This window comes from Ranitomeya variabilis, chromosome 1 (genome assembly GCF_051348905.1).
Source record: "Ranitomeya variabilis isolate aRanVar5 chromosome 1, aRanVar5.hap1, whole genome shotgun sequence".
Classification (NCBI taxonomy): Eukaryota; Metazoa; Chordata; class Amphibia; order Anura; family Dendrobatidae; genus Ranitomeya; species Ranitomeya variabilis.
In genome coordinates this window covers 536630316-536652116 of record NC_135232.1, presented here as the reverse complement: position 1 = coordinate 536652116, position 21801 = coordinate 536630316, and the positions used below count along the sequence as shown (strand labels likewise).

The window sequence follows — 21801 nt, the reverse complement described above, 5'->3', positions numbered from 1 at the left end:
TGCAGAGCTCCGCCTGAGTGCGGTAACAGAGACAAGCGGAGCCAAAAGGCCAAGTGAAGCCAAAAGGTCTGGCACCCACAGGGTACGCGGAAGTGCTGTCGCCCACGGCAACCGGTCTTGGAGGTGGACTGGCGTGTTTACCAGATGCGATCCGGAGGATATCGTATACTGTGTATTTCGGAGTTGGACATTAAAACATGTTTTGTTTTTGAACTTTGCTGGGTCACTGCCTCATCACTTCACAGTGTGGAGACCGCTGCACTACACATGTTACGGCAAAAAGTCCTTATCCATGGTATGAATGAGGTGGTCACATCAGGAATACTTAACCCCAACATGCGTTTTGCGTGTTATCTGTACTGGCTTCTTTGGGGGATATGACAAAAGACTGACTGGCACTTCCAAGCTAGTGTGAACAGATGCATACTAGGAGCAGCCATCTCCATATACAATAAACAAAATAAGTTGCGCTCTGTAGTGCTAAAGTATGTCAATATGAAATATATGAATAACAATACTGCTTCTGGATACTAGTAAAACTGAGACACTTGGCACATAATTTGGCCAAGTCATGCATGCCCACCAGCCAATGGCTTCAGTCTTAGAGAGGTATTCAGACTAGACACATTTTAACCCCTTAACGACCGCCAATATGCCTTTTAACGGCGGCAGTCGGTTTTTACCAACCCCAGTGTTGCGATTGCCGTTATTAACAGTATAACGGTGACCGCAAAAAAAAGTCTGATCTTCCATTTAATTTTTCTCTCTTCTGATGTGATTACACATCAGAAGAGAGAGAAATAGGGTTCCCCAATCCTCCCCCGGTACCTCCAGAGTCCCTGGATCCCCCCTGTGAAGTCCCCCGGGCCACCATCATGTACTTCCGGGAGAAAATGGCGGGCGCATGCGCAGTGCTCCCGCCGAGATCTGCTGGCGGCAGCCGACAACATTAGGAAGTTTTTCCTATTGGTTCATTTTGATCACTGTGATAGACTCTGTCACGGTGATCAAAATAAAAAAGAAAATAGTAAATCAAACCACCCTTGATCACTCTCTTAGGCTGGTTTCACACTTGCGTTGGGCAGAGCTGCGGAGGGCTGCGTAGTTCTTTTGTTAAGCCCCGCCTACTGCTGCACCTCTTCCATTCAGCTCCGCCTACGTCGGCATGCATCCTGCGTACCTTTCTTTAACATTGGGTACGCAGACCATGCGAATGTATGTGGATGCCTCTGCATGCGACGCGCCGATTTCAACAAATTGCAACATGTTGCGTTTGACGCAGTTCGGCGCAGGGTCAAAACAACACATGCGGAGGCATCCGCATACATTTACATGGCCTGGGCACCCAGTGTTAAAGCTAGGTACGCAGGATGCATGCCGATGTAGGTGGAGCTGAATGGAAGAGGTGCGGCAGTGGGCATGGGCGGGGCTTAACGGAGGAACTACGCAGCCCTCCGCAGCACTGCCCAACACAAGTGTGAAACCAGCATTAGTTAGGTAAAAATAATAAAATACATGTTTTTTTATTTATTACCATTTTTCCATTAGGGTTAGAGTTGGGCTAAAGTGGGTCGTGGTTGGGCTAAAGTTAGGGTTATGGTTGGGATTACAGTTAGGGTAGGAATTAGGGTTAGGGGTGTGTTAGGGTCGAAGTTAGAATTGGTGGGCTTCCACTGTTTTGGTACATCAGGGGGTCTCCACACTCCACATGGTGCCACCATTGATTCCAGCCAAAGAAGGCTAAGAGGAGACTAAATAGCTGTCTACAAATATCAGAAGGGAATGGATGTCACAGTGTAGAGGGATCATCATTATTCTCATTTGCATATGGAAATACGAGAAGCAATGGAATGAAACTGAAAGGAGGAAGATACAGATTGGATATCAGAAAAAATCTTTCTGATAGTGAGGGTCATCAATGAGTGGAACAGGCTGTCATGAGAGATGGTGAGTTCTCCTTCAATAGAAGTCTTCAAACAAACCTGTCTAGGATGGTTTAGTGAACCCTGCATTAAGCAGGGGGTTGACACAATGACATGAACATTCTATGATTCTATTTAATGCAACTAAAGGTACCTTCACACTAACCGATTTTGCAATGATAACGATAGCGAGCCGTGACGTTGCAGCGTCCTGGATAGCGATATCGTGTTTGACACGCAGCAGCGATCAGGATCCTGCTGTGATATCGCTGGTCGTTGCTGAAAGTTCAGAACTTTATTTGGTCGTCAGATTGGCGTGTATCATCGTGTTTGACAGCCAAAGCAACGATGCCAGCGATGTTTTACAGTGTTAACCAGGGTAAACATCGGGTTACTAAGCGCAGGGCCGCACTTAGTAACCCGATGTTTACCCTGGTTACCATTGTAAATGTAAAAAAAACAAACAGTACATACTCACCTTCTGCTGTCTGTCACACGTCCCTCGCCGTCTCCTTCCCGCACTGACTGTGAGCGCCGGCAGTACAGAGCACAGCGGTGACATCACCGCTGTGCTCTGCTTTTACTTTACGGCCGGCAATCACAGTCAGTGCGGGAAGGAGACGGCGAGGGACGTGTGACAGACAGCAGAAGGTGAGTATGTACTGTTTGTTTTTTTTACATTTACAATGGTAACCAGGGTAAACATCGGGTTACTAAGCGCGGCCCTGCGCTTAGTAACCCGATGTTTACCCTGGTTACCAGGGGACTTCGGCATCGTTGGTCGCTGGAGAGCCGTCTGTGTGACAGCTCTCCAGCGACCACACAGCGACTAAACAGCGACGCTGCAGCGATCGGCATCGTTGTCTGTATCGCTGCAGCGTCGCTTAGTGTGAAGGTACCTTAAGCTGTTTAGAATGATGGACAAATACTACTGCCAGTATTTATCAATGAAGACTACTTGGTTGCATGTTTTATTTATGCCCCTGCTGGTGTGGCTGGAACACCTAAACCTAGTAATTAGAAAGCTGTCCATATTCTCTTACCTACATACTGTAGTGTATTTGATGCCATTTAGTTTTAAAAACTAATCGCCTTTTCTAAAAAAAACACCTTTAGATTTAAATTGTTGTTGTTTTTTTTCTATCCACTAGGTCACATGAAGATGTGATTGCTTGAACAGTACATAGTAAGAGTAGAATGGCTGCAGACATGGGGGACTTTACTAGGTCCATGGCCTTTATGGCACTCCTTAAGTACAATAGAAAAATTTGGAGTCCAGCTCAACAGGACTGGATTTTCCTTTTCTTTTTAGTTTTCAAAAGTAATTATAGTGCATACAAAAGAGAAATGTACATGGTCTACATGACCCAGTCAATTCGTTACTCATGAGTAAGACTGCTTAGTGCAGTTGAAATGCGTCGACTGGGTCATGTCGACCATGTACATTTCTCTTTTGTATGCATTATAATTTCTTTTGAAAACTAAAAAGGAAAATCCAGTCCTGTTGAGCTGGACTCCAAATGTTTCTATTATCCTTGATGTGAGGCCAGGGCGAGGCCGGTGTCTGAGCCCCAGGTGGATGAGCATGGAGCAACTGGGTGAGCTGGAATTAAGTTTTTATAATCAAGTACACTGCAGTCACATATTGTGTGGGGGCCGTTGGAGAGATAGAAGCCTACCTTTCTTGTTACGGGACAGGTTAAGCTTCTTTGCCTACACCATACATGCGCATCTGACCTGTGATATACATGCAATAATGGGTTCAGGAAAAAAATGAAGGAAATGTAATGGCTAAAAAAAGTAATTATGGTAGCAGGTTTAGGTTAGGTCTTCTTCCACAGTCTGTCCATAGTGTACAGATTTAATTACATTTAAATGTTGCTTTACTCTCCAACTGTATAGGAACAGGAGAGACTCCTACAGTGGGGAATCTTGATGTTTATATGGCTAAGCTCCACAGTGTTATAGAAGGCAACCCAGTTCAGCATGAGAAATTGGTCATCCGGATTAAAGAGATCCTTTCCAGAATTAATAGGTGAGTTATGATAAAAACTCAAGGTGGGGTGGTCTGGAATTACCATTATTAACGGAAGCTTTCCTGCAGGACATATTGTGGGAGATTTACCCAAAATATAATGCAATTTCTAGCAGATATGCAATATGACGTACACATGTGGTCAAAATTGTTAGTACCCCTTGTTTAATGACAGAAATATCCACAATGGTCACAAAAATAGCTTGAATCTGACAATAGTAATAATGAATTAAAAAATCTATGAAAGTGAACAAATGAAAGTCATACTTGCGTTCCAATCATGCTTCCACAGAATTAAACTAAATAGCAAAGCCACTAAAGACTCAAGGTCTACAAAAATTCAATTTTCAACAGCAGAAAAAAAAGGCAGCAACACTTACCTGCCCAGATCTTGGAACAAATGCACTGCAGGGTGCAGCCAGCCCATAAAGCAAGATGTTAGCAACACAGGTGCACAATACCAGATCAACAGCCACTCACCACATACCCACTCCTGGAGGGGGTGACTTCCCAGTATACAAGTACACAATAAAGGCCCACATAGGGCGTTGTTCACACAATGGTACTGCATAGTGTCTGGTTCACAGCCTATTAGTCATGCCCCTACTTTTCGGTTAGGCGGGCTGGCCAGCACACTCTCAATGTATCCCAGTGTGAACACCCCTCATGCGAGACCGAATGTGTTTGGGCTTGGCTGCAACCCCAAAAATATAGTGCAAAAATATACAAAAATAGTGAGGTATTGGTTGATATTTTGGCCAAAATACACAAGCTCGTAACCCACGCCAACGGTCCCCACGCTTACGAGTCCTATCACTAAACTAAATAGCAAAGCCAATGCAGTGCATTTGTTCCAAGATCTGGGCAGGTAAGTGTTGCTGCCTTTTTTTTTCTGCTGTTGAAAATTGAATTTTTGTAGACCTTGAGTCTTTAGTGGCTTTGCTATTTAGTTTAGTGATAGGACTCGTAAGCGTGGGGACCCTTGGCGCGGGTTATGAGCTTGCGTATTTTGGCCAAAATATCAACCAATACCTCACTATTTTTGTATACAGGTCCTTCTCAAAAAATTAGCATATAGTGTTAAATTTCATTATTTACCATAATGTAATGATTACAATTAAACTTTCATATATTATAGATTCATTATCCACCAACTGAAATTTGTCAGGTCTTTTATTGTTTTAATACTGATGATTTTGGCCTACAACTCCTGATAACCCAAAAAACCTGTCTCAATAAATTAGCATATTTCACCCGTCCAATCAAATAAAAGTGTTTTTTAATAACAAACAAAAAAACCATCAAATAATAATGTTCAGTTATGCACTCAATACTTGGTCGGGAATCCTTTGGCAGAAATGACTGCTTCAATGCGGCGTGGCATGGAGGCAATCAGCCTGTGACACTGCTGAGATGTTATGGAGGCCCAGGATGCTTCAATAGCGGCCTTAAGCTCATCCAGAGTGTTGGGTCTTGCGTCTCTCAACTTTCTCTTCACAATATCCCACAGATTCTCTATGGGGTTCAGGTCAGGAGAGTTGGCAGGCCAATTGAGCACAGTAATACCATGGTCAGTAAACCATTTACCAGTGGTTTTGGCACTGTGAGCAGGTGCCAGGTCGTGCTGAAAAATGAAATCTTCATCTCCATAAAGCATTTCAGCCGATGGAAGCATGAAGTGCTCCAAAATCTCCTGATAGCTAGCTGCATTGACCCTGCCCTTGATGAAACACAGTGGACCAACACCAGCAGCTGACATGGCACCCCACACCATCACTGACTGTGGGTACTTGACACTGGACTTCAGGCATTTTGGCATTTCCTTCTCCCCAGTCTTCCTCCAGACTCTGGCACCTTGATTTCCGAATGACATGCAAAATTTGCTTTCATCAGAAAAAAGTACTTGGGACCACTTAGCAACAGTCCAGTGCTGCTTCTCTGTAGCCCAGGTCAGGCGCTTCTGCTGCTGTTTATGGTTCAAAAGTGGCTTTACCTGGGGAATGCGGCACCTGTAGCCCATTTCCTGCACACGCCTGTGCACGGTGGCTCTGGATGTTTCCACACCAGACTCAGTCCACTGCTTCCTCAGGTTCCCCAAGGTCTGGAATCGGTCCTTCTCCACAATCTTCCTCAGGGTCCGGTCACCTCTTCTCGTTGTACAGCGTTTTCTGCCACATTGTTTCCTTCCAACAGACTTACCATTGAGGTGCCTTGATACAGCACTCTGGGAACAGCCTATTTGTTGAGAAATTTCTTTCTGGGTCTTACCCTCTTGCTTGAGGGTGTCAATGATGGCCTTCTTGACATCTGTCAGGTCGCTAGTCTTACCCATGATGGGGGTTTTGAGTAATGAACCAGGCAGGGAGTTTTTAAAAGCCTCAGGTATCTTTTGCATGTGTTTAGAGTTAATTAGTTGATTCAGAAGATTAGGGTAATAGGTCGTTTAGAGAACCTTTTCTTGATATGCTAATTTATTGAGACAGGTTTTTTGGGTTATCAGGAGTTGTAGGCCAAAATCATCAGTATTAAAACAATAAAAGACCTGACAAATTTCAGTTGGTGGATAATGAATCTATAATATATGAAAGTTTAATTGTAATCATTACATTATGGTAAATAATGAAATTTAACACTATATGCTAATTTTTTGAGAAGGACCTGTATTTTTGCACTATATTTTTTGGGGTGCAGCCAAGCCCAAACACGTTCGGTCTCGCATGAGGTATGTTCACACTGGGATGCATTGAGAGTGTGCTGGCAAACCCGCCTAATCGAAAAGTAGGGGTGTGACTAATAGGCTGTGAACCAGACTCTATGCAGTACCATTGTGTGAACAACGCCCTATGTGGGCTTATATTGTGCACTTGTATACTGGGCAGTCACTCCCTCCAGGAGTGGGTATGTGGTGAGTGGATGTTGATCTGGTATTGTGCACCTGTGTTGCTAACATCTTGCTTTATGGGCTGGCTGCACCCTGCAGTGCATTTGTTCCAAGATCTGGGCAGGTAAGTGTTGCTGCCTTTTTTTTCCCACAGAATTAAAAAAAAAAAAAAATCTCATGAAATAGGCCTGGACAGAAATGATGGCACCCTTAACTTAATATTTTGTTGCACAACCTTTTGAGGCAATCACTGCAATCAAATGATTCCTGTCAGTGAGACTTCTGCACATCTCTACAGGTATTTTGGCCCACTCCTCAAGAGTGAGCTGCTCCAGTTGTCTCGTATTTGAAGGTTTCCTTTTCCAGATGGCATGTTTCAGCTCTTTCCAGTGATGCTCAATAGGATTTAGGTCAGGGCTCGTAGGCTACTTCAGAATAGTCCAATGTTTTCCTCTTAGCCATTCTTGGGTGTTTTTAGCTGTGTGTGTGTTTTGGGTTATTGTTGCAAGACCCATGACCTGTGACTGAGACCAAGCTTTCTGGCACTGGGCAGCACATTTCTCTCTAGAATCCTTTGATAATCTTGAGATTTCACTGTACCCTGCACAGATTCTAGACTGGCTTTTTTTATGATTTTTTTTTCTTTTTAACAATGGTGTCCTCCTTCGTTTTCTCCCATGAAGTCTGTCATGGTTCTCAATGACAAGAGAACTACAGAAACACATAAATCAGGACTAGCTCTTGGATGATGGAAGCTAGAGCTGACCGTGAGCTAAACCTACCGCACAACTAACAGTGGCCGGGTAGCGTGCCTACGTAATCCCTAGACGCCCAGCGCCAGCCGGAGGACTAACTAACCCTGGCAGAGGAAGAACAGGCCTGGCTTACCTCAAGTGGAAATTCCCCAAAAAGGTGACAGAAGCCCCCCACATGTATTGACGGTGAGTTCAGAGGGAAAAGACATACGTAGTATGAAGGCAGGTTCAGCAAAGCGAGGTCCACTTACTAGATAGTAGGAAAATAAGAAAGGGAACTTCACGGTCAGCTGAAAACCCTATTTACAAAACCATCCTGAAATTACTTTAAACTCAAGTCTCAACTCATGAGACTGGAGTGGTAATTTCAGCTCACAAGAGCTTCCAGCTACAGCAATATACCATAACTGTGAACTGGAACAAAAATGCAAAATAATACTCAGGACAAAAGTCCAACTTAGCTGATCAGAAGACTAGGAGCAGGAACATGCAACAGAAAGCTCTGGTTACATTGATGACCGGCAAGGCAATGACTGAGCAGCAAGGTTAAATAGGAAACTCCCATATCCTGGAGGAAACAGGTGAACAGAGAAAGTGAAGACAAGTCCAGTACCACCAGTGACCACCGGGGGAGCCCAAAACCAAATTCACAACAGTACCCCCCCCTTAAGGAGGGGGCACCGAACCCTCACAAGAACCCCGAGGGCGATCAGGATGAGCCCTATGAAAGGCACGGACCAAATCAGAGGCATGAACATCAGAGGCTGTCACCCAAGAATTATCCTCCTGACCGTAACCCTTCCATTTGACCAAATACTGAAGTTTCCGTCTGGAAACACGGGAGTCCAAGATCTTCTCCACGACGTACTCCAACTCACCCTCAACCAACACCGGAGCAGGTGGCTCAACGGAAGGCACAACAGGTACCTCATACCTGCGCAATAATGACCGATGGAAGACATTATGAATAGAAAAAGATGCAGGGAGTTCTAATCGAAAGGACACAGGGTTAAGAATCTCCAAAATCCTATACGGGCCGATGAACCGAGGCTTAAACTTAGGGGAAGAAACCCTCATAGGGACAAAACGGGAAGACAACCACACCAAGTCCCCAACACGAAGATGAGGACCAACACGACGACGACGGTTGGCAAAACGCTGAGTCTTCTCCTGAGACAACTCCAAATTGTCCATTACCTGCCCCCAAATCCGATGCAACCTATCCACCACAGCATCCACTCCAGGACAGTCCGAAGACTCCACCTGACCAGAAGAAAAACGAGGATGAAACCCCGAATTGCAAAAAAATGGAGAAACCAAAGTGGCAGAACTGGCCCGATTATTGAGGGCAAACTCCGCCAACGGCAAAAAGGCAACCCAGTCATCCTGATCCGCAGACACAAAACACCTCAAATAAGTCTCCAATGTCTGATTAGTTCGTTCGGTCTGGCCATTAGTCTGGGGATGGAACGCAGACGAAAACGACAAATCAATGCCCATCCTAGCACAGAACGCCCGCCAAAATCTAGACACGAACTGGGTCCCCCTGTCAGAAACGATATTCTCCGGAATGCCATGCAAGCGAACCACATTCTGAAAAAATAGAGGAACCAACTCGGATGAGGAAGGCAATTTAGGCAAGGGAACCAAATGAACCATCTTAGAGAAACGATCACACACCACCCAGATGACATACATTTTCTGAGAAACAGGGAGATCAGAAATAAAATCCATAGAGATGTGGGTCCAAGGCCTCTTCGGAATAGGCAAGGATAACAACAATCCACTGGCCCGAGAACAACAAGGCTTGGCCCGAGCACAAACATCACAAGACTGCACAAAACCTCGTACATCTCGAGACAGGGAAGGCCACCAGAAGGACCTAGCCACCAAATCCCTGGTACCAAAGATTCCAGGATGACCTGCCAACGCCGAAGAATGAACCTCCGAGATGACTCTATTGGTCCAATCATCGGGAACAAACAGTCTACCAGGCGGGCATCGATCAGGTTTATCCGCCTGAAACTCCTGCAAGGCCCGTCGCAGGTCCGGGGAGACAGCAGACAATATTACACCATCCTTAAGAATACCGGTAGGTTCAGAATCACGAGGGGAATCAGGCTCGAAACTCCTAGAAAGGGCATCCGCCTTCACATTTTTAGTACCCGGTAGATATGAAACCACAAAATTAAACCGAGAGAAAAACAACGACCAGCGCGCCTGTCTAGGATTCAGGCGCCTGGCAGACTCAAGATAAATCAAATTCTTGTGATCGGTTAATACCACCACCTGATGTCTGGCCCCTTCGAGCCAATGACGCCACTCCTCAAACGCCCACTTCATAGCCAAAAGCTCCCGATTACCAACATCATAATTTCGTTCAGCAGGCGAAAACTTTCGAGAAAAGAAAGCACAAGGTCTCATCACGGAGCAGTCGGAACTTTTCTGCGACAAAACTGCCCCCGCTCCGATCTCGGAAGCGTCGACCTCAACCTGAAAAGGAAGAGTAACATCAGGCTGACGCAACACAGGGGCAGAGGAAAAGCGGCGCTTAAGCTCCCGAAAGGCCTCCACAGCGGCAGGGGACCAATCAGCAACATCAGCACCCTTCTTGGTCAGATCAGTCAAAGGTTTAGCAACATCAGAAAAACCAGTAATAAATCGACGATAAAAATTAGCAAAGCCTAAAAATTTCTGAAGGCTTTTAAGAGAAGAAGGCTGCGTCCAATCACAAATAGCCCGAACCTTGACAGGGTCCATCTCAATGGACGAGGGGGGAAAAATGTACCCCAAAAAAGAAATTTTTTGAACCCCAAAAACACACTTAGAACCCTTCACACACAAGGAGTTAGACCGCAAAACCTGAAAAACCCTCCTGACCTGTTGGACATGAGAGTCCCAGTCATCCGAAAAAATCAAAATGTCATCAAGATACACAATCATAAATTTATCCAGGTATTCACGGAAAATGTCATGCATAAAGGACTGAAAAACTGAAGGGGCATTTGAAAGACCAAAAGGCATTACTAGATACTCAAAGTGGCCCTCGGGCGTATTAAATGCGGTTTTCCACTCATCCCCCTGCTTAATTCGCACCAAATTATACGCCCCACGGAGATCAATCTTAGAGAACCACTTAGCCCCCTTTATTCGAGCAAACAGATCAGTCAGCAGTGGCAGAGGATACTGATATTTGACTGTGATTTTATTCAAGAGTCGATAATCAATACACGGCCTCAAAGAGCCATCTTTCTTAGATACAAAGAAAAAACCGGCTCCTAAGGGAGAGGAAGGTGGACGAATATGTCCCTTTTCCAGGGACTCCTTAATATATTCTCGCATAGCAGCATGTTCAGGCACAGATAGATTAAATAAACGACCCTTTGGAAATTTACTGCCCGGAATCAGATCTATGGTACAATCGCAATCTCTGTGAGGAGGTAGTGAACCAAGCCTAGGCTCCTCAAAAACATCACGATAATCAGATAAAAATTCCGGAATCTCAGAGGGAATAGATGACGAAATGGAAACCAAAGGTACGTCCCCATGAGCCCCCTGACATCCCCAGCTTAACACAGACATTGCTTTCCAGTCAAGGACTGGATTATGGGCCTGCAGCCATGGCAATCCAAGTACCAGAACATCATGTAGATTGTACAACACAAGAAAGCGAATCGTCTCCTGATGGTCCGGATTCATACGCATAGTCACTTGTGTCCAGTATTGTGGTTTATTACTAGCCAATGGCGTAGAGTCAATACCCTTCAGAGGTATAGGAACTTCCAGAGGCTCTAAATTAAACCCACAGCGCCTGGCAAAGGACCAATCCATAAGACTCAAAGCGGCGCCAGAGTCGACATAGGCGTCCGCGGTAATTGACGACAAAGAACAAATCAAGGTCACAGATAAAATAAACTTAGACTGCAAAGTGCCAATTGAAATAGACTTATCAACTTTTCTTGTACGTTTAGAACATGGTGATATAACATGAGTTGAATCACCACAATAGAAGCACAACCCATTTTTTCGCCTAAAATTCTGCCGTTCGTTTCTGGACAGAATTCTATCACATTGCATATTCTCTGGCGCCTTCTCAGGAGACACCGCCAAATGGTGCACAGGTTTGCGCTCCCGCAAACGCCGATCAATCTGAATAGCCATTGTCATGGACTCATTCAGACCTGTAGGCACAGGGAACCCCACCATAACATCTTTAATGGCATCAGAGAGACCCTCTCTGAAATTCGCCGCCAAGGCACACTCATTCCACTGAGTAAGCACAGACCATTTGCGAAATTTTTGGCAGTATATTTCAGCTTCCTCTTGCCCTTGAGACAGGGCCATCAAGGCTTTTTCAGCCTGAATCTCTGAACTAGGTTCCTCATAAAGCAACCCCAAAGCCAGAAAAAACGCATCCACATTGAGCAACGCAGGATCCCCTGGTGCCAATGCAAATGCCCAATCCTGAGGGTCACCCCGGAGTAAGGAAATTACAATCCTGACCTGCTGTGCGGGGTCTCCAGCGGAGCGAGATCTCAAAGACAGAAACAACTTACAATTATTTTTGAAATTCTGAAAACGAGATCTATCCCCGGAGAAAAATTCTGGTAAAGGAATTCTAGGTTCAGATACAGGAGCATGAATAACAAAATCCTGTAAATTTTGCACCTTCATAGTAAGATTATTCAAACCTGTAGCTGAACTCTGAGGATCCATTTTAACCAGGTGAGATCAGAGTCATTCAAGGATTAGAAGGAGAGAGAGACAAAAGCTGCAATTTAAGCAGAAATGCTAAAGAGCCAACTATTGAGCAAGCTCAGAAAAAAAAAAAAAATTTGCAGACTTTTTTTCACTCCTTTCTTCTGCCAATAGTTTTAACACAGGGCCGGTCATACTGTCATGGTTCTCAATGACAAGAGAACTACAGAAACACATAAATCAGGACTAGCTCTTGGATGATGGAAGCTAGAGCTGACCGTGAGCTAAACCTACCGCACAACTAACAGTGGCCGGGTAGCGTGCCTACGTAATCCCTAGACGCCCAGCGCCAGCCGGAGGACTAACTAACCCTGGCAGAGGAAAAACAGGCCTGGCTTACCTCAAGTGGAAATTCCCCAAAAAGGTGACAGAAGCCCCCCACATGTATTGACGGTGAGTTCAGAGGGAAAAGACATACGTAGTATGAAGGCAGGTTCAGCAAAGCGAGGTCCACTTACTAGATAGTAGGAAAATAAGAAAGGGAACTTCACGGTCAGCTGAAAACCCTATTTACAAAACCATCCTGAAATTACTTTAAACTCAAGTCTCAACTCATGAGACTGGAGTGGTAATTTCAGCTCACAAGAGCTTCCAGCTACAGCAATATACCATAACTGTGAACTGGAACAAAAATGCAAAATAATACTCAGGACAAAAGTCCAACTTAGCTGATCAGAAGACTAGGAGCAGGAACATGCAACAGAAAGCTCTGGTTACATTGATGACCGGCAAGGCAATGACTGAGCAGCAAGGTTAAATAGGAAACTCCCATATCCTGGAGGAAACAGGTGAACAGAGAAAGTGAAGACAAGTCCAGTACCACCAGTGACCACCGGGGGAGCCCAAAACCAAATTCACAACAGAAGTCCACTTTGGCTCATACAAGGATGGATGGTGTAATCTGACACTGATGTTCCTTCAGCTTGAAGTTCACCTTTAATCTGTTTAGAAGTTTTTCTGGGCTCTTTTGTTTCCATTTGTATTATCCGGGGGGTGTGGTTTGCATGGGGAATGGAGTAGTCCTGCTTCACAGGAGCTCCTGCAGTTTCCCCTAATAAAGCTCCAAAAAAGCATACTAAAAGTGAAGAAATTGATTCCAAAGGAGCTACAATGATGCCAGGATTCACCCACAACAAGAAAAAACTGGATCCCATGGGTAAAAATCCTCTTTCGGGACCAAGAATCAAGAAGGGCCACAATGGAGGCCTATCTACATCTAGGCCTAACCAGACCAGACCTGTAGCGGCGGCGCCAGACCCAGTCAAAACCAAAACCATTCGTAACAGACGCGGATTCTTTACTGTAAGAGCAGTGAGACTATGGAACTCTCTGCCGTATGATGTTGTAATGAGTGATTCATTAATTAAATTTAAGAGGGGACTGGATACCTTTCTGGAAAAGTATAATGTTACAGGGTATATGCACTAGATTCCATGATAAGGCGTTGATCCAGGGAACTAGTCTGATTGCCGTATGTGGAGTCGGGAAGGAATTTTTTTCCCCATGGTGGAGTTACTCTTTGCCACATGGGGTTTTTTTGCCTTCCTCTGGATCAACATGTTAGGGCATATTAGGTTAGGCTATGGGTTGAACTAGATGGACTTACAGTCTTCCTTCAACCTTAATAACTATGTAACTATGTATTATCCGTTTCTTTGATTTGTCATTAATTTACTTCCTGCAGCCACAGCCAGAGAAGTTGGCTACAGTCCCATGGATCTTAAATTTCTGAATAATATGTGCAACTGTAGTCACAGGAACATCAAGCTGTTTGAAGATGGTCTTCTAACTTTTACCTTTAACATGTTTTCTATAATTTTCTTACTAATCTCTTGAGAACTCTTTCCTTTGCTTCCTCTGGTCCATGTTGAGTGTGATACACACCATGTCACCAAATAGCACAGTGAGTATCTGTAGCCCTATATACAGGCCCGCTCACTGATTCCAAGATTGTAGACACCTGTAACACTAGTTAGTGGACACACCTTGATTTAACATGTCCCTTTTGTCACGTTATTTTCAGAGGTACCATCATTTCTGCCCAGGAGTATTTCCAGATTTTTTTATTTTTTATTCTGTGGAAGCATGGTTGAAATGCAATGTCTGACTTTCATTTGTTCATTTTTATAGATTTTTTATTTATTACTTTTGTGAGTTTCAAGTTATTTCTGTGACCATTGGGGTTTTTTCTCTCACTACACGAGGGGTACCAACAATTTTAACCACGTGTGTAGTTAAGGCCCCTTTCACACATCAGGTTTTTGCTGCCAGGCACAATCCGGCGAATTTTGAAAAAAGTGCTCAGGCAAAAGTTGCTGCCGGATCCGCTTTTTTTCTCACAGACTTGTATTAGTGCCGGTTTGTGATGGATGGCCTCATATTTCATCCATTTTTTGCCGGATCCATCCAAAATTAGTCTTCCTGCGGCTGGAGAAAATGTACAGAGGAACGTTTTTTCTGTCCGGCGAAAAAACGCACAGCAACAGATCCGGCGATGGATCTCTCTCTCTCTCAAACAAGAAGTCCAAACTCTATCCTCAGGTGTAAAAAAAAAAAAAAAAAAAGAAAAAACCGGATCCAGTGGAAAATGGATCCGTCGCATCAGTTTTTCACAATTCACAACAGATCGTTTTTTTGTTTTTTTTTAATTAACCAGATTGTGCCTGACGGCTAAAAACTGATGTGAGAAAGGGGCCTAAGAAGTTTTAGACGTACTTTATGGTTCACTAGACACTTCTAGGAAGTGCATAGAAATAGCTATGGTTAAATGTGGCAAATTTACTAAATGCGTGCTCCAGTTTTTGGCAGCAAAAAAATGGTCTAAGAGTAATAAAACTAATAGATTTAAGTCTTACGTTTACGCTATCTAATAAACCAGATTATTAAGAGTACATTTATACTGGCTGATTATTGTGAACAAGCATTTCTAGGAGTGCTCATTTCCTAATTATTTCCTAATAATTGTTACCATCTTTTCAGTTAGCCACTAAAAAGGTATCAACCACTGAGGACTCTCAATTCTAAATATTTTTCATTTCCTAATCAGTCATTGTGAACAAACTGTCAATCATGAATTGATTTTTAAAGGTCATCTGTCAGCAGATTTCTCTTCCAAAATTATTTATATGCACATGTAGCTGTTTGGAAGAGAAATCCATCAATACCTTTACATGGCAAGTACTTTCCTCTGTTACTGAGAATTCAGCGTTTGAATTTATATACAAATGAGACTGAAAATGTGAAGCCTTCGTTACTCGAGCTCTTTTTTCTGCCCAGCACTGCCTCCACATGCTTGACTGACTTATGATTTTCTGTGAGTCAAGCAGGAGGCGGTGCTTGGCGAAACTAGAGATGGATTGACAGAGGCTTTATCTCTATCGCCTCATTTTGCATATCAATTGAAACGTACTACTGTAACTTTAGTATTCATAAGTCACTATGTATAGTTATATATACTGCTCAAAAAAAATAAAGGGAACACATAAATAACAGAATATAACTCCAAGTAAAGCTAACTTCTGTGAAATCAAACTGTCCACTTAGGAAGCAACACTGTTTGACAATTAATTTCACATGCTGTTGTGCAAATGGAATAGACAACAGATGGAAATTATTGGCAATTATCAAGACACACTGAATAAAGGAGTGGTTCTCCAGGTGGGGACCACAGACCACATCTCAGTACCAATGTATGAGATGGACAGTAACCCAGACAAGTGGCTCAAGTAGTGCAGCTCATCCAGGATGACACATCAATGCGAGCAGTGGCAAGAAGGTTTGCTGTGTCTGTCAGCGTAGTGTCCAGAGGCTGGAGGCACCCTGTGCTCTTCACAGATGAAAGCAGGTTCACACTGAGCACGTATGACAGAGTCTGGAGACGACGTGGAGAGCGATCTGCCTGCATAATGGACGAATTAGAATTAATGTTGTTGGAGCATAATTATGACATGGTGGGGATATCTGAAACATGGCTGGATGAGAGCCATGACTGGGCTGTTAACTTGCAGGGCTATAGCCTTTTCAGAAATGACCGTACAGATAAGCGAGGGGGTGGGGTGTGTCTGTATGTAAAATCGACCTTAAAACCCATCCTGCGTGATAATATAGGTGAATCTAATGAAAATGTAGAGTCCCTGTGGGTGGAGATAAGGGGAGGGGGAACAAATAATAAATTACTGATAGGGGTTTGTTATAAATCTCCAAAAATAATGGAAGCAATGGAGACCGCATATCAAATATAAGGGTTGGGGGTCACTTGGGGAATAGTGATCACAAAATAATGTTTTCATGTCTCCTTTAATAAGATGTGTAGTAGAGGGGTGACAAGGACACTAAACTTCAGGAGGGCAAATTTCCAACGGATGAGAGAGGATCTTGGTGCAATTAACTGGGACGATATCCTGAGACATAAAAGTACACAAAGAAAATGGGAGACGTTTATTAGCATCATGGATAGGACCTGTGCACAGTATATACCATATGGGAATAAACATACTAGAAATAGGAGGAAACCAATATGGCTAAATAGAGCTGTAAGGGGCGCAAAAGTGACAAAAAGAAAGCATTTAGAGAATTAAAGGAAGTAGGTAGTGAGGAGGCATTAAATAAATACAAAAAATTAAATAAATTCTGTAAAAAGCAAATCAAGGCAGCAAAGATTGAGACAGAGAGACTCATTGCCAGAGAGAGCAAAAATAATCCCAAAATATTCTTTAACTACATAAATAGTAAGAAACTAAAAAATGATAGTGTTGGCCCCCTTAAAAATAGTCTGGGTGAAATGGTGGATGAGGATGAGGAAAAAGCCAATATGCTAAATGACTTTTTTTCATCAGTATTTACAAAAGAAAATCCCATGGCAGCCAATATGACTAGTGATAAAAATTCCCAATTAAAGTTTACCTGCTTAACCCAGCAGGAAGTACGGCGGCGTCTAAAAATCACTAAAATTGACAAATCTCCGGGCCCGGATGGGATACACCCCCGAGTACTGCAGGAATTAAGTACAGTCATTGATAGACCATTATTTTTAATCTTTAAAGAGTCCATAATAACAGGGTCTGTACCACAGGACTGGCGTACAGCAAATGTGGTGCCAATATTCAAAAAGGGGACAAAAACTGAACTCAGAAATTATAGGTCAGTAAGTTTAACCTCTACTGTGGGTAAAATCCTGGAGGGCATTCTAAGGGATGCTATACTGGAGTATCTGAAGAGGAATAACCTCATGACCCAGTATCAGCGCGGGTTTACTAGGGACCGTTCATGTCAGACTAATTTGATCAGATTCTATGAAGAGGTAAGTTCCGGACTGGACCAAGGGAGCCCAGTGGATGTAGTGTATATGGACTTTTCAAAAGCTTTTGATACGGTGCCACACAAAAGGTTGTTACATAAAATGAGAATAATGGGGATAGGGGAAAATATGTGTAAGTGGATTGAGAGCTGGCTCAGGGATAGGAAACAAAAAGTGGTTATTAATGGAGCACACTCGGACTGGGTCGCGGTTAGCAGTGGGGTACCACAGGGGTCAGTATTGGGCCCTCTTCTTTTTAACATATTTATTAATGACCTTGTAGGGGGCATTCAGAGTAGAATTTCAATATTTGCAGATGACACTAAACTCTGCAGGGTAATCAATACAGAGGAGGACAATTTTATATTACAGGATGATTTATGTAAACTAGAAGCTCGGGCTGATAAATGTCAAATGAGCTTTAATGGGGATAAATGTAAGGTCATGCACTTGGGTAGAAGTAATAAGATGTATAACTATGTGCTTAATTCTAAAACTCTGGGCAAAACCGTCAATGAAAAAGACCTGGGTGTATGGGTGGATGACAAACTCATATTCAGTGGCCAGTGTCAGGCAGCTGCTACAAAGGCAAATAAAATAATGGGATGCATTAAAAGAGGAATAGATGCTCATGAGGAGAACATAATTTTACCTCTATACAAGTCACTAGTTCGATCACACTTAGAATACTGTGCACAGTTCTGGTCTCCGGTGTATAAGAAAGACGTAGCTGAACTGGAGCGGATGCAGAGAAGAGCGACCAAGGTTATTAGAGGACTGGGGGGTCTGCAATACCAAGATAGGTTATTACACTTGGGGCTATTTAGTTTGGAAAAACGAAGGCTGAGGGGTGATCTTATGTTAATGTATAAATATATGAGGGGACAGTACAAAGACCTTTCTGATGATCTTTTTAGACCGGTGACAGGGACAAGGGGGCATCCTCTGCGTCTGGAGGAAAAAAGGTTTAAGCATAATAACAGACGCGGATTCTTTACTGTAAGAGCAGTGAGACTATGGAACTCTCTGCCGTATGATGTTGTAATGAGTGAGTCATTACTTAAATTTAAGAGGGGACTGGATACCTTTCTGGAAAAGTATAATGTTACAGGGTATATATATTAGATTCTTTGATAGGGCGTTGATCCAGGGAACTAGTCTGATTGCCGTATGTGGGGTCGGGAAGGAATTTTTTTCCCCATGGTGGAGCTTACTCTTACCACATGGGTTTTTTTTGCCTTCCCGGGGATCAACATGTTAGGGCATGTGTTGTGAATTTGCTTTTTGCTCCCTCTAGTGGTTACTAGTTTTTTGACTCTGGTTTTTCTGTCTTTCCTTTTATCCGCACCTGGGTCGTTAGTTAGGGGTGTTGCTATATAAGCTCCCTGGACCTTCAGTTCAATGCCTGGCAACGTAGTTATCAGAGCTAGTCTGCTGTGCTCTTGTCTACTGATCCTGGTTCCAGTTATATCAGCTAAGTCTGCCTTTTGCTTTTTGCTATTTGTTTTGGTTTTGTATTTTTGTCCAGCTTGTTCCTAATCTATATCCTGACCTTTGCTGGAAGCTCTAGGGGGCTGGTGTTCTCCCCCCGGACCGTTAGACGGTTCGGGGGTTCTTGAATTTCCAGTGTGGATTTTGATAGGGTTTTTGTTGACCATATAAGTTACCTTTCTTTATTCTGCTATCAGTAAGCGGGCCTCTCTGTGCTAAACCTGGTTCATTTCTGTGTTTGTCATTTCCTCTTACCTCACCGTCATTATTTGTGGGGGGCTTCTATCCAGCTTTGGGGTCCCCTTCTCTGGAGGCAAGAAAGGTCTTGGTTTTCCTCTACTAGGGGTAGCTAGATTCTCCGGCTGGCGCGTGTCATCTAGAATCAACGTAGGAATGATCCCCGGCTACTTCTAGTGTTGGCGTTAGGAGTAGATATATGGTCAACCCAGTTACCACTGCCCTATGAGCTGGATTTTTGTATTCTGCAGACTTCCACGTTCCTCTGAGACCCTCGCCATTGGGGTCATAACAGGCATGTTAGGCTATGGGTTGAACTAGATGGACTTAAAGTCTTCCTTCAACCTTAATAACTATGTAACTATGTAACATCCTTCAGCATGACCGGTTTTGCAGTGGGTCAGTAATGGTGTGGGGTGGCATTTCTTTGGAGGGCTGCACAGCCCTCCATGTGCTCGCCAGAGGTAGCCTGACTGCCATTAGGTACCAAGTTGAAATCCTCAAACCCTTTGTGAGACCATATGCTAGTGCGGTTGGCCCTGAGTTCCTCCTAATGCAGGACAATGCCGGACCTCATGTTGCTGGAGCGTGTCAGCAGTTCTTGCAAGATGAAGGCATTGAAGCTATGGGCTGGTCCGGCCGTTCCCCAGACCTGAATCCGATTGAACACATCTGGGACATCATGTATCGCACCATCCACCAACTTCACATTGCACCACAGACTTTCCAGGAGTTGACAGATGCTTTAGTCCAGGTCTGGGAGAAGATCCCTCAGGAGACCATCTGCCACCTCATCAGGAGCATGCCCAGGCGTTGTAGGGAGGTCATACAGGCACATGGAGGCCATACAGGCACGTGGAGGCCACACAAACTACTGAGCATCATTTCCTTGTCTTGAGGAATTTCCACTGAAGTTGGATCAGCTTGTAACTTAATTTTCCACTTTGATTTTGAGCATCATTCCAACTCCAGACCTCCGTGGGATATTAGTTGTGATTTACGTTGATCATTTTTAAGTTGTATTGTTCTTAACACATTCCACTATGTAATGAGTAAAGATTTATAACTGGAATATTTCATTCAGTGATATCTAAGATGTGGGATTTTAGTGTTACCTTTATTTTTGAGCAGTGTATATGCACACAGGCAGGCAGTCATCTGCTGCATGCAATGTCATTGGTCATTTTGACTGCAGTTTGGGAGTGGAGCTTTTATTCATGTTTGTTTGTTTTTAATCCAACTGAAGCTTTTTATTTTATTTTGCAGTGAACATCTGTAATTTCTGGTTCTAATGGAATAGAAAATCCAAGACTGTGTAGTTTGAAGTGGAAGAACACCAAGTGGCTATGCATCAAGATGGTCAATTTGCAATTAGTAAAAATTCAGTGTATGCAGGAGTGAACACACCAGCATGTTAAAATAATTCTATGAAAATAAGTCCTCAGCATGTGTTTTGGTTACTTGGGTCATGTGCGCATATAGAGGATTTTACAGTATCTGCTGCTGTGTACATGACACCTTACACATACTTTTTTGCCTGCAATATAAATGGTTACTTTTTATAATGTCTGTTAACATACATTGTACAGTCATTTAGTTGAGGATTTTTATTGTTGAAACTACTTTGAAAATCTGAAGCCTATCTGCTGCTTGTGCACATGGTTCAAAGTCTTCTCTAAGGCAAGAACTCAAATTTCTTATCATGGCTGAAATTATGGAGCTACTTGGGAGAGGGTTATTCTCACCAATACCAGAATTCAGTGACAAATGCAGAGGTGTTAGAACATATAGAAAAGAGAACTAAGTAGTAAATGCATTGTTGTAAGGTATCATTAACACTTGCATATTTTCAGGACTATTTTGTTTTAAAGGAAACTGTTGCATCGAAAAATGCTGTTTACTTGCACACATCCTGGTAATCTGCAGATAAATGTTAATTATTATTTTTTGTAGGACACCAGCTCGCTTTATGTATTAGTAAGTTAAAACCAAAGTTTTTCTGAGGTTTTGACTTATCAATGCTGATCAAGAAATCAAGTGTAAATAAGCCTTAGGCTGCAGAAAATTGATTCGGCAAAGAGAATAGTGCCTTAACATGTATTTTGATTGAATATGTAGTTGTTTATTCCCTTTGCATGGAGAGTAAATCATATGTTCAAGAAAAGTAATAAAATACTATAACATTCTAGATATACAATAGATTTGCTTGCCGCCTTAAGAAAAAAAACTAAACAAAATGTATTTGTAACTTAACCCCTTTTCGACATTGGAAATAATGAGATAATATTGGCTTGAGATCTCGGTCTTCTCAAGCTGTGTGCCCCTCGTTCATCTACCCTCTCTGTCTTTAGTTGTAGTGGGGTCTGACTATTGCTTACCCCATCCCTTCCATAACAAGGGCTTATCGCTAGGGTCAGGCAGGGATT

The 21801-nt window shown here is 43.2% G+C and overlaps 1 protein-coding gene across 3 annotated transcripts in view; it reads left to right on the top strand.

Moving 5' to 3' along the window:
* The window catches only part of HMG20B (high mobility group 20B), a 550570-nt gene extending 529007 nt beyond the window's left edge, over positions 1-21563 (top strand). For all 3 annotated transcript variants that reach the window (XM_077254578.1, XM_077254572.1, XM_077254566.1), the window contains 2 exons: positions 3825-3957; positions 20642-21563. In XM_077254578.1, coding sequence (XP_077110693.1) covers positions 3825-3957; positions 20642-20654 — 146 coding nt within the window. In that variant the 3' untranslated portion in view covers positions 20655-21563. The remainder of the gene's footprint in view (positions 1-3824; positions 3958-20641) is intronic.
* The last annotated feature ends 238 nt before the right edge of the window (positions 21564-21801 follow it).